Below are 13,738 nucleotides of genomic sequence, written 5' to 3'. Positions count from 1 at the left end.
TAACCACCATTCCAACGCGTTTTTACAGTTGTAAAATCGGAACTTTACCATCTTGTAAATGAACATACGTGCAGCGAATGATGTTTTAAAGACTGATCGTAACTAGCAGCATGTTCTGCAGCTGATTTTACATAAAATATCAAACAATGAAATGTTATTATAAAGTGCTGAGTTTTATGTCTGCTTAGATAATCGATGCAATTTTTTACACATGGAAACAGTGTTTTTGAGATATTAATGAGCGTTTTTGTTTTCGTGAAATAGATCAAGAATAAAATTAATGTAGAGCTAAAACTCAAGGTCAGGACTATTAAATGTAACAAAACATTAATTTAATTTTATATCATTATATTTCACTGCTCACAAAACTTTAATAAATAGTCACAAATATTTCAGAAGACAAATACTTTTGATCACAAGATCTAAATGTAAGGACTTGCTTTGTCTTATGATGTATTATCTGACCGTTTCCACATCTAAGACAGATTTTACTTATGGATCTCAAGCGAGTGATTTAGGCCCTTTAATTACTTTAAAGAAAATACTTTCGTTTTATGTTCTGTATCAATGTGTATGTACTATCATATAAATTTGACATATTACATGAATTATTAGAAATAAAGACTATGTTAATTTTATTGTTATGGAGGTAGCAAAATGTCAACAAAGTTTTATTTACACTTTCATACTAATTATAAATAGTCTACGTAATCACTGCAACTTCAGTAACTGAAAAAAAGGCAACATTAGTAAAAATTGTGTATGTCTAAACATTGTGCACATGCTATAATTTTGTATAAATTGTTTCTTCGTATATATGTTTTGGCACCGGCCGAAGGCCTTAAAAATGAAATAGTATTTGTATTGTATTACTGTATTGTGTGGCCAATAAGTATATTGTTTGGGAAACTGTATCAGGACAACGAAAGCAAAAAAAGGCTTTGGAGAAGAGAAAAAATAAATAAATGGGATTTTCGAAGCTTAATGGACCTTTAACACCTTAAATGATTGGAATAGCGGGGTTATCTAATTTTTGGACTTTGTAGTCATTAAGAACTACCTGTAATTCTGAAAATCAGTCTTAATAGTGTTTTAATTATTCATTTTAATGTCGCTGGTAATGGCCAAAGTGAACCAAACTAAACATCATCTTCAAAAGAGTCATAATTACCAAAATGTGCTATTTTTTGTAACATGATAACATGTTTTTGTGAAAATTTGTCTTGATATCTGATAAGAACTGAAAATTTAGATACACGTTCAACTGTTTTGTTTGTATCAAAATTTATTATACAACTCTATGTTTATGATAAGTCAGCACTTCATTGATAATGAACCTGCTTAATGAACAATACTCAATAATACTGCATGTTGATGACGACTTTCGTTAGAGTTCCTTCATTAAAGGTAAAATAAGTTTTAGAGATATTGATGAACTTTTCATCGATTGCTTTTACATGCATTTTATGTTTATATAAAACTATGTTGTGGCAAAATTGGGATAGTTCTTCATTTTGCATGCATTTGTGTCATACTTAAGTTTAAATATGAGCAAAACAATAAAATAAAAGATACATATATCTAACCCAGTAAATGGTAATAATGCATACATATAGTTGCTCTTGAAAACGCATTGTAAGCAGTACAAGTGTAAAAGTGTGTAAGTTATATCTTATTTTTTATCCATTACCAATTAGAAATTATAAATACCAAACGGTGTTAGTTGATTCATGTTTGTATTGCACAAATCTTTGTCCTTCGCACTACCTATACATCCTAAGCCTGAATAGCATGTTCTTGTTCTTGTTTTCATACCAATTCCATCATAGACAGAACATCGCCCCCATGATGACCATAACGACCAGTCTGTATTGAATTTAAAACAAAGCATTTACTGCCATCAACAGGAACTTACTGTACATACACAATACGTAACTTACCGAGTACTTGAAAAAAGCATGAACAATATAAATGTTTCAAACTGAAAACTTTATTCTGACAACCCCATAGTACATGTATAAACTGTTTTGACTTGCATTTACGTACAGTTCAGGATCCACTTATTAACGATTTTATACTAGTAATGATATCTTTAAAGTTTATACTTGGGCAGCCTTTCCTGTTACAAATGTCTTTGTCTTCAGAATTTCCAATACAGGCTCTTCCGTACCCAGACGGTGCAGGATTTGTACATGTCCTCGTCCGTTTCTTTGTCCCCCCGCCACATGTTACAGAACATGATCCCCATGTTGTCCATGATGTCCAGTGTCCGTTAATAGCTAAGATTAAACAGTATATTGTTTACTTGAAGATGACATATTTTGACTTAAATCTATACTCATTTTTCTGCTGCTTAAATATGTAATGTATCAATAAAGCTTTTTATATATAATTTCAATGAATATTATTATTTTAAACTTTGTTACACATTGATAACTGTTTAAAAAGCTTTCTGTACCAGTAAAGAAATATGTGTCATATACACGTATGTAAGGATTAAAAGAACATTTATAATGCCATGAAAGATGATTCATATATAGATTACTAGAAAATGAGGTTTACATCCCGTGAATAAAATGTAAAGGCATAATGTAATTTCTAAACTTAAAACACACAAAAAGATTAACACTGTATGCGGTGCCAAGTCCTGAATGTGACCAACCAATAGGGCTTATACAATCTTTCACTGGAAGGTGATTAAAAATTTGGTTTTCCATCTGACATTTATTTTGATAAATAAAAGACATGATACCTGGACAAGAAAATGAATTACAGGCTTTTGTCTCTTCATCATTTCCAACACAGTCATGACCAAATGGTGATGGTGTCGGATTGTTACAAGCTCGTGTACGTTTAGAAATACCACCTAGGCATGAGGCTGAACAAACGCTCCAAGTGGACCATGATGACCATACGCCATCTGTAAGAATATAATATAAATATATTATAAACTCATCCATGAAAGTTTAAAGTTTGATTTAATTTCAATGAAATAGGTTTTAAGCAATATACGCTATGATAAGTTTAAGGATTTTTGTGTGTAAATTTTAAGATAAACTGTTCTCAGCATCAATCCCATAAATCAAAGCCATCTTCCATTTAGCCCGTCATAAATGCTAAAATGACAATTCACCATATTGGTAATTTATATACTTTGAAACAGAGAATCGGCGAACTGTCAAATTAATGTAAACGTGTTAGTCAATTTCTATAAAACAGCAAAAATAAAATAACCACGTAAACACTGGGTTGACGTTGCCGCAGAGAAATGGTATAAAGATATTTTAAATTCTTTAACAACAACAACACAGACACTCAAGAGTTTTTCTGTTTCTGCGTAATAATGATAGCATTTTTCACGCCCAACACCGTATTCCATCATCAACACGTGGGTTTTTAAAAAAAAAACAAAAAAAACAAAAACAATCAGAATAATAAAAGTAAGCAATAGATAATAAAAACATATGTTTTAGACCACAGTTTATGTGTTCATATTTGTTCTACCAACAATAACCTCGAGAATGAAGTAAATATAAAATAACCTGCACATGGTCTTACAAAGCATGCACGGTCGTCACGTGCATCACCATAGCAAGGCTCGCCACCTGGCCCTGGATATGGATTAGAGCAAGTCCTATCCCGTCTCTCTAAACCTATTCCACAAGTTACGCTGCAACTCCCCCAAGATGACCACCTGCTCCAGCCCCCATGCACTTATATTTGGAAAAAAAGTTTAAAACAGAATTTGAGCCTTTATGAGAATAAAATAGAATCTACTTGTATTTTTTTGTCATTATCAATTTATCTTTATTACAAAGTTCAGTGAGAATAAAAAATCGTAATGGCCGCACACAACCAAATTTATTTAGTATTTTATGTTTCAAGATGTAAATATCCGTAAGCGTTTGCTAGCTAAAATGATGGAATAAATGCTAATTTCATTTTAATAGACAGCAAAAATTTTCAAATAGAAATGATCACTAAATGCATTGTTTCCATGCAACTAACTGAAAAGAGACATGCACATGGTTCTTCCTACTATAAACCACGCGTACAGAAAGTGTATATTGGTTGAATGTCTAACAATATCTTGAATGTAGAGTGTAAAATATTTGATGGAAAGGATTTCTTGAACGATTTATCTATTGCAATATTATCGAGTGTTACCTGGACATGCTTTAAGATCACATGATCTGCTTTCAGATGAAGGACCAGCACATGGCAATCCTCCATACTGCGGGGCCGGATTGTCACAAGCTCTTGATCGTGAAGTTGTACTGACTCCACAAGTAACACTACATGATGACCAACTGCCCCATGGCGACCAATTACCAAACACTATAATTGATTAATTTGGACTATGCACCATATATTTGAGTCTTTGTAATAAGTCAAAGCTCTTATCAAATATGCTGACTGATACAAACATGAAATGGATATTGTATACCAATTTACTGGATGAAAGCAAATTATGATTGAAAATAATATTCAGAACATACAATAGTTTAATGTAGTAGAAATCTTTATTTACAGCTCATTATTGCACAGACATATACGCAATGTTAAAAAGTTACAACATAAAAGTACAATGCCACTCCAGCATGGAGTTATAAGAGATGAAAAATCTTATCACAATATTAGAATATAAATATATATATATAAATGCATAAATCATTAGAACAACACGTTTAAGTGATAAAACTGAGAAACCATTGCTATACATAGACTAATAAAATGAAACATCGTGACTACCTGAAAGAAGCAATTTAAGATAGTAAGCATACAACATTAAAACTGAGAAATCGTATAAAAATAACTAAAGTAACGATTTTATTTCAGTTAAAAAATCAAACTGATTAGAATAGCTGATAAGAATAGCTGCAGTATGTCATACAAATGTGAAAGATGTTATTATTTACATAAATAAGAAGCTATTTCCATAATAAAAACCGGCGTCTTTGTCAAATATTAAAACAGGTTTTGGCACAAATACGAATCAATTTATGTTTGAAAACAGAAAACAGTATTTGTCATCATCAGACAGTGTCAAAAAGCTGTTACTTAAGAAACATGCTTTAGCCAACAGATCCCGCCTTATATCATTGTAAAGAGAACAATTCAAGATAACATGTAATTCATTTTCTATCAGTATTGCAATAAGAACAGATACTGGCTTGCTATGGTAAGCCTTCATACCTCCCCAATTCAATCCTTATGGAAGCGACCCCAATACGGAATTAACAGAAAGCAGTTCTATGACTTGGTGGTAATACAAGTTTACAGTATTTTTCTACTTTATACTCAATTTTAAATTTACTATACACTCGTACTTTATTACGTCCACGATCAGAATGCCCAACAGCATTGTTGATTTTGTTATAGCAATACAATAATTTAATGTTTTCATTTCAACATTATGGGCTAAAGAACGAGGTATAGGACTGATAAAACTGGTGTACAAATGTAAATCATTGACATCATAATAACTACTAACATGAAAATACCAATTTCTACATGAGCGACTAGCTTTATTTTAAGACCAGAGTGCCAAACGTTTATTAATTCTTGCCGAACTCATACATGATAGCTTAGACCAGTATAAAGAAATAGATATCCATAATGGAGCGCTGTAATTAATAACTGGCCAAACGACGGCGTCGTTTAATTTTGTAAAGACATCGTAGTGTACATCACCAATGGCTTTGCATTTAGCAATAAGCAATAATCCTAAAGCACGACTGGCACTCTGGGTAACATATTTTACAGTAATATCATAATCCAAAAGTTCATTAAGTACAACGCCTAAGTAAGAATATCTATCAACAATACAAATCTGATTCGTGCCGCAAGTAAACATAAACTGGGTACATAATTCAGATTTAGGTCGGAAGTGTTCAACATTACTTTAATTGGCAATAACATTCATATCATTAAGCAAACACCAGCAATTTAATAACACTTGCAGATCCTCTGCTGATTCGGACAGTATATAACAATATCATCGTCGTATAGCATAATACAAACATTATCGGTTCCAATGTCTATACTTTTACCAAATGATTTAAGATAAATGATAACACGTTAATGAATAAATTAAACAAAAGAGGTGAAAGGATACATCCCTGACGTAGGCCACAATTTACATCAAACCAGACTGTCTTATGATTGTTAACTCTAACACATGACTTTACCGATACATACAATGATTTTACAGCTCCATACATTTTACCACTTATGCCTATTTTTTAAGTCACTAAATCAAAACAAAAAATACCGCTGCCGAAACCGATAAACTATCACATAAATTTAACTCTAATACAAATTAGCACCAAACTTGGAAGTTTTATATACAGATCACAATTGTCAACACCGTCCGACATTGACCGGAAGTATCTATAAGTATGTTGTACATATGAGCTTGAAAATGCAAGATATTGTTACATTATATTACTAACCTGTTATACAAAGACCACAAAATTTTCGACATACAAGAATCGCGTGATGAGTATCTGTGCATACGCTGAAGACTGAACTCATTTGTGCGCAATTGTAATTTGGATCATCTTCGCACCCGGTACTATTCACGACTGAAAATACAAACATTTCAATCTACAAATATATTGTTTTCATCAATTTTGTATCATAATATTATACTCAGGCACACTGAAAACTTTACACACTAAACATCTTAATTATACGAAAATAGATAAACTTACATAAGTGTCACATTGAAGGTTCCATGATAACCGCCGTATGAACACATCTACGGATGTTTCAAAATTTTACTATTTCACGTTTAAATGTTGAATTCTGCTTAAGCCGGTGCTATGGGGCGTGGACGGTAACTTGCACTTTCCAGTACCGTCCATGAACAGGCTCAATCAAACCGAGCCTGCAACATTTTCAATTTTGCCGTGTTGGGCTTTCTTTAGGGATTCTGTATTTATCTATTTTATGATCACATCCGTGTTATTTGTACCTTGTGGCGTCCCCGTACATTTAATCAATGATGTTATATTTTCGATCCTTGAAGATCGTTCAGCACGACATTATTGTTGTGCTTGTGGTATTTTTAGTTTTAACTTTTCGGCATTTTCTAGTTGGGTGGTTCCAATATTCCTACTTGAATAATGTTGAATCACCCTTAGGATATGTTGCCTGCTTTTTAAATTTGTCTTTTGACGTCTTATCTGTGATATGCAGGCTTCATAACCTCAGATCCCCTTTCAAAATTCCATTTTATTTAGTTCCGCCCATTGTTTTCTCGTTTAGGGCACATGCTTTTTATTACTTGGGGACCATACGCCGCTTTTCATGGAATGGCACTAAAGTGTCACATTGAAGGTTCCATGATAACCGCCGTATGAACACATCTGCGGATGTTTCTAAATTCAAAATTTTACTATTGCATGTTTAAATGTTGAATTCTGCTTAAGCCGGTGCTAGGGGGCGTGGACGGTAACTTGCACTTTCCAGTACCGTCCATGAACAGGCTCAATCAAACCGAGCCTGCAACATTTTCAATTTTGCCGTGTTGGGCTTTCTTTAGGGATTCTGTATTTATCTATTTTTCGGCATTTTCTAGTTGGGTGGTTCCAATATTCCTACTTGAATAATGTTGAATCACCCTTAGGATATGTTGCCTGCTTTTTAAATTTGTCTTTTGACGTCTTATCTGTGGTACGCAGGCTTCATAACCTCTGAATCAGAATACAAATATATAATATATTCAAAGAAAAGCATGAGAACGATCCTTAAAGATCGTTCAGCACGACATTACTGTTGTGCTTGTAGTAATTTAGTTCTTTCTATTCGGCTATTTTCTTTTTTGGTGGTTCCAATATTCCTCACTTGAATACTGTTGAATCACCCTAAGGATATGTGGATTTTCCTTTTGACGTATTATCTGTGATCTTCATAACCTCTGATCCCCTTTCAAAATTCCATTTTATTTAGTTCCGCCCATTGTTTTCTCGTTTAGGGCACATGCTTTTTATTACTTGGGGACCATACGCCGCTTTTCATGGAATGGCACGGAAGTGTCACATTGAAGGTTCCATGTTAACCGCCGTATGAACACATCTACGGATGTTTCTAAATTCAAAATTTTACTATTTCACGTTTAAATGTTGAATTCTGCTTAAGCCGGTGCTAGGGGGCATGGACGGTAACTTGCACTTTCCAGTACCGTCCATGAACAGGCTCAATCAAACCGAGCCTGCAACATTTTCAATTTTGCCGTGTTGGGCTTTCTTTAGGGATTCTGTATTTATCTATTACATAAACTTACACTAAACTGGCTGATTAGCCAAGCAATAATTCTCTAAATCGAGACTCTCGCTCAGGTGTGTCTCGATTTTTAGTTTTTAACACTACCCATGTGTTTGAATAAAGCTGTTCAATCTGAGTAAGATTGATTACAGGGAAATGCTTATTATTGATAAAAACCAAGAAAAAACGAATTGTTGAGTAATTTAAACGATTTTCAGCAATGCCACGGCTTTCTGCAAATCTGAAAAATCAGGCGATTGGCATGGTGCATGTCGGTACATTGGTAATTAACGTTTCACATCACTTCGGGTGCTCTCGACAGACTATCCATACTGTAACTTTACAAATCGCTATGCAAATACTGGTTCCGTCAAACATCGCCAAAGGCCAGGTAGAGAACGTGCGACGTCTCGTAGGGACGACCGCGCCATGAAGTTAGCTCATTTACGTGATCGTTTTACTCCAGCAACCGTAACTGCCCGACGTCTAGGAATTTCTGCAGAGACCATCCGACGCCGTTTAAGGCGGTTAAACTGTCCTCTCCAAGTCAGGAGACCTTACACTGGGCAACCTTTAATGGCACATTACAGGGCCGCCAGGTTGGCATAGTCAGGCATCATCAGCACTCGAGGCGAAACCAGTGAAATAATGTCATTTTTTTCGGACGACTCATGTTTCAGAGTCAGCTGTGATTATGGTAGAGTTAGGATTTACCGTCGCAGAAACAAGAGATTTGCCCAATTTTGTATCAGGGAAAGAGAAGGTTTGGTAGTGGCAGTGTCATGGTCTGTCATGGTATAATGGGAAACGAAAAAATAACACTCGTAATTATTCATGGGAATCTAAATGCACAGTGTAATATTAATGTTCTGTGCAATAATCATCTCCCATGCATGCCCTCACATTACGCTGGAGCATGACAATGCTAAGCCCTATACTGCCTGAATAACCACACAGTTCTTTGCTCAAAACACCGTCAACGTCAACGTCCTGCCCTGGCCTGCAATCTCTCCAGATCTGAACCCTATCGAGCACATCTGGGATTAACTTGGACGTAGGGTAAGGACAAACCACTAAGTTAACAACGTCAAGAACCTTAGAAGGCTTTGCTGGTTGAGTAACATGACTTCTTTAAAAGTTACGTTCAATCCACGAGGAGAAGCATTCTGGCTTGCATAAACAGAAATGGTGAGCATACATGTTATTTACAAATTTAAGTCAACATTTATCTGTTATTTTGGCATTAAGCTAGTCATATCAAATTTAGTAAAAAAAAACAAACATTTTCTTTTGATTTTTGAAATTGACTTGTTCGTCTTTTGACTTGTCACTAAATTATCAGAATTATCAGTTTATAAGGAATTAATGAAATTAATGAAACTTATAGAAATATGTTTAACATAAATAATGATATCATTATTATCATTTTGTAATTTATATTATATAATTTATAGGCTCAAAATCCGTGTAAAGTTTTCATTGTGGCATTTTACAATATCTATTTGCTTTCAGCAGGTTTAGAAATTTGAACAAGGTTGTTTTGTTCTAACGAGATTTTTTACATATATTTATTTCAATCTATGAATATTTTATTTTTCATAATTATAATTGTATATACTACATGTATAAACCTTAAGTTGTATCATGCTGATAGGTCAGTGTAAGTGTTCCAACCTATCTTAATAATAACAACATTAAACTATCTTTATCATTTAATATAGACAATCAGTTCCTAAAAGCAAAATGTTTCTTGAAAATACAAACTTGAATATACGAGATGTTATATTTTCGATCCGTAGTTTAAACATATTTATTTCCCGAATATTTACATGATATACATAATGCAATACAATCAGAATACAATTATATAATATATTCAAAGAAAAGCATGAGAACGATCCTTAAAGATCGTTCAGCACGACATTACTGTTGTGCTTGTAGTAATTTAGTTCTTTCTATTCGGCTATTTTCTTTTTTGGTGGTTCCAATATTCCTCACTTGAATACTGTTGAATCACCCTTAGGATATGTGGATTTTCCTTTTGACGTATTATGTGTGATCTTCATAACCTCTGATCCCCTTTCAAAATTCCATTTTATTTAGTTCCGCCCATTGTTTTTTTTTTCGTTAGGCACACGCTTTTTTACTTGGGGACCATATGCCGCTTTTCATGGAATGGCACTTGCGTGTCACATTTAAAAGTTCAATGATAAACGGCATATGAACACATCTGCGAATGTTTCAAAATTCTAAATTGTACCACTTCATGTTAAATGTTCAATTCTGCTTAAGCCGGTGCTAGGGGGCGTGGACGGTAATTTGCACTTGACAGTACCGTCCATGAACAGGCTCAATGAAACCGAGCCTGCAACATTATCAATTTTGCCGTGTTTGGCCTTCTTTAGAGATTCTTACTTTCTCTATTTTATTCATATCATGCTAACGTTAACCTTTGCATCTAAATAGCAGGATATATTAAACTATATAAATTAGGGTTTCTTACCATGAGTGCCAGTCGTACATAGATACTTATTGCAGGAATCAACAGCACAACATTGGCTACAATCTAGATTATTTGGCAATGATCTGCCAATTATAGACAGTGATGATGCCGTTGTCGTCGCAGAGAGACAAACCTACAAATATTATTGATAGTTGAATTAGGAATATATTTCTTAAGATTGATTATTATAATGGTGATTGAACAATAATTGATAATGAAAAATATACATGATGAAATATTAAAACAACCCAATTTATAACGTCTGTCCCACTCTTTTTTTGAGAACTGAACGCTACTAATATATTCTGAACAATATGTATAGAAATAGACGTCAGTCATATGGATTATTGATTATTTTTTCATTGTAATATATGAAATTGAACAAAATTTGGGAAAGCATCCAGTTATTTTGAATTTAACCTGTTCACTGATCATTTACACTCCAATGCGCATAATGTCACTTTAAGAAAATTAACGACGTCAAATAAGATGAAACAAAATGAAGAGAATTATTAAAGCCAACTCATTAAACTAAAAGAATCAAAAGGAACCTGTTTTGAGCGACAACCAAGAGTGAATCTCGTTTGATCCCCAATTCCAGAAGTGTCAGTGTAACAATACTGAAATATAGTACTGGTACAATTTTTATTACAGTTTCATACCTGCTCAGTTCTGATTCTTCAAGATGTTTTGTTGTATTGTGTTTAAATACTTTTTTAACTTTGTTGTTATGTAATGCATTTTATGTTTTTGTTTTGTTTTTTTGTTTGTTTTTTAATTTCTATGATCTGAAGTTTTCCAAGAACTGCGTATCAGTCTTCTGAAGAATTTAGGTATCAGATGCATGGACAATGTTTCAATAGTAATGTAATCTTAAACTTTGATTTATTAATTTTATTCTTCACACAAACACAGAAATGTTAACAAACTTGTTATAAATATATTGAGAATTTAAGTTAAATATTTGTATCACTTTAATATATAGAAGTTAATAGTTTTACCTCTGTCATATTTATGTCACTTTAAAAGTGGTTAAAAAGAGCCAAAGATTTATATTGAATGACATATGAAAAGCAAAAAAGCATATCTTAGTTTTTCTTCTTTCTGTTGTTGTTGTTGTTGTTTTTTTTTCTTTTTTTTGGAGGGGGGGGGGGGGTTAATTGAAACAGTTATATGTTTTAGTTTGGATGCATATATGGTAGGATCAAAAAACCCGACAGATTTTGACATTTATTTATGGGTCATTGCAACGTATTTTTAACATTTGTGCAAGATATGAAGGAGGTTAACCAGAATTTTGAACAGTTATCAATTAAATTTGTAGAGCTACACTATATTCACTAATTCCAATCGAAATGTACATATAACACTTAATTAAATTTAAAAAAAAAACACACAAATGAATGAAGAAAACCATAATCTGATGAGATGAAAAGGAGAAGAAAATGCAAGAAAAAGTTTCTTCCTAACTGTATTTGCGCACACGACTAATGTAAATTCATTTGTTTCTTCACTGAAAGACAAGAGGTAAGATACCTTAGGCGTATAATACCTTAAATACATGACCAACGCGTAGAGTAACTCAGTCGTGTAAAACTTTCTCATCCGTACAGAAAGCTGAACATTTTTAGATATTTAATTTTACAAGAATTTGATATTGAGAATGAAATGATGAAATTAATGAATGAATTAACTTATACGCTATGTGTCATAATGTTCAAAAAATGTATACAGTTAAACTTACGTCATCGGACGAGCAAGTTGTCAACTGTTGACAATCTGATATGTTTTTCACGCTTGCACAGTTATAGCAGTCTATGGAATCTGTGTAATATACCAAAATGGTGGTGAAATGTACATAGTGAAATGTGAATTTAAAAAAAAAATACAGGTGTATTAAAAATACATATATACGAAAAAGCTGACAAAGTTATAAAGGCTCGTAATATGAAAACTTACATGCTGTCTTAAAGCTCAAAACCGCTAACATCAAAAGCAACATCATGTTGGTCTGAAAATGGTATAAATATCATTTCGTTAGTTTAGAATGGTATTACTCATTTTAATCAGCATAAAGCAAATCCTTTTTTTATTGGAATTTACAGAACGTGAAGGTATTTGGCATATTTGTTTAGGGAATTGCCTCCCCATTCTAACTAAGTATTTCTAGTCAATATTCAATCCCCTTTTTTACTAAGGAAACCTATTTCAATCTCAAAGTTAATCGGTCCATTAATATTGAATAAATAGTAAATAAGTACAAATGGCCTAATTAACGTTACAATAGCAATAATATGAAGGAATGCTGTGTAAAATTAAATACTTCATAAACTATTTGAATTTGAAAATAATTACCTTGAAATATTTCAGATCAGTCAAACAATAGACTTCTGTTCATAAACAGCATTCGCCTACTGTTATCTGAAAGGCACGTTATCAAATAAATGCTCCCTAATTTCGGACATGAAATTTATGCCAACGTTTTAAAGGTATTCTGCCTTAACTTTGAAAAAAATCATTAAAATACCTCAGCATTGCGTTAGCTTTAACCTTTGCGGCTATACTTGGTGGAATTATACTCAGAAATAAATTTCGTCGTGTGTCTGCTGATTTTTAAAAAGAAATGTCTCGTGTTATGCAATATTTATTTTTAAAATTTATTTCATAAAAAAGAACATTTAGATATCTTACTCAAACTTTGCCAAAAGTGGTTTGTCCACTCTCTGCATATCATGATTTCGATGAAATCATTCATCAAAAATAGATGATCTGAAATTTATAAATTCAACTTGCCGTACGAGGAAAGTGATGTGAGTAATACTTATCGATTTTAAGTTTATGTTCTCTTAATTATGGAATATGCATTATGGCGGCGCACGCCATAAGCATGTGTCACGCACGCAATTCAAAATCAGAAACGTGAAAGTGAACCATATTCTCCAAAAATAGTAGTGAATGATCTAC

General features: G+C 33.1%; 1 protein-coding gene across 1 annotated transcript in view; it reads right to left on the bottom strand.

The window, feature by feature from the left end:
• The window catches only part of LOC132737759 (scavenger receptor cysteine-rich type 1 protein M130-like), a 32,912-nt gene extending 19,679 nt beyond the window's left edge, over positions 1 to 13,233 (bottom strand). The window contains exons 1-11 of the mRNA XM_060725101.1: positions 13,130 to 13,233; positions 12,734 to 12,785; positions 12,519 to 12,598; positions 11,326 to 11,394; positions 10,775 to 10,907; positions 6,456 to 6,587; positions 4,168 to 4,338; positions 3,543 to 3,713; positions 2,753 to 2,920; positions 2,106 to 2,279; positions 1,711 to 1,866 (exon numbers count right to left, since the gene is read on the bottom strand). Of these exons, the coding sequence (XP_060581084.1) occupies positions 1,711 to 1,866; positions 2,106 to 2,279; positions 2,753 to 2,920; positions 3,543 to 3,713; positions 4,168 to 4,338; positions 6,456 to 6,587; positions 10,775 to 10,907; positions 11,326 to 11,394; positions 12,519 to 12,598; positions 12,734 to 12,779 (1,300 nt within the window). The 5' untranslated portion in view covers positions 12,780 to 12,785; positions 13,130 to 13,233. The remainder of the gene's footprint in view (positions 1 to 1,710; positions 1,867 to 2,105; positions 2,280 to 2,752; positions 2,921 to 3,542; positions 3,714 to 4,167; positions 4,339 to 6,455; positions 6,588 to 10,774; positions 10,908 to 11,325; positions 11,395 to 12,518; positions 12,599 to 12,733; positions 12,786 to 13,129) is intronic.
• Positions 13,234 to 13,738: the final 505 nt, after the last annotated feature.

This window comes from Ruditapes philippinarum, unplaced genomic scaffold, assembly GCF_026571515.1.
Source record: "Ruditapes philippinarum isolate M1 unplaced genomic scaffold, ASM2657151v2 ctg24_1_1_1_1, whole genome shotgun sequence".
Lineage (NCBI taxonomy): Eukaryota > Metazoa > Mollusca > Bivalvia > Venerida > Veneridae > Ruditapes > Ruditapes philippinarum.
This window is presented reverse-complemented; position numbering and strand designations above follow the sequence as displayed.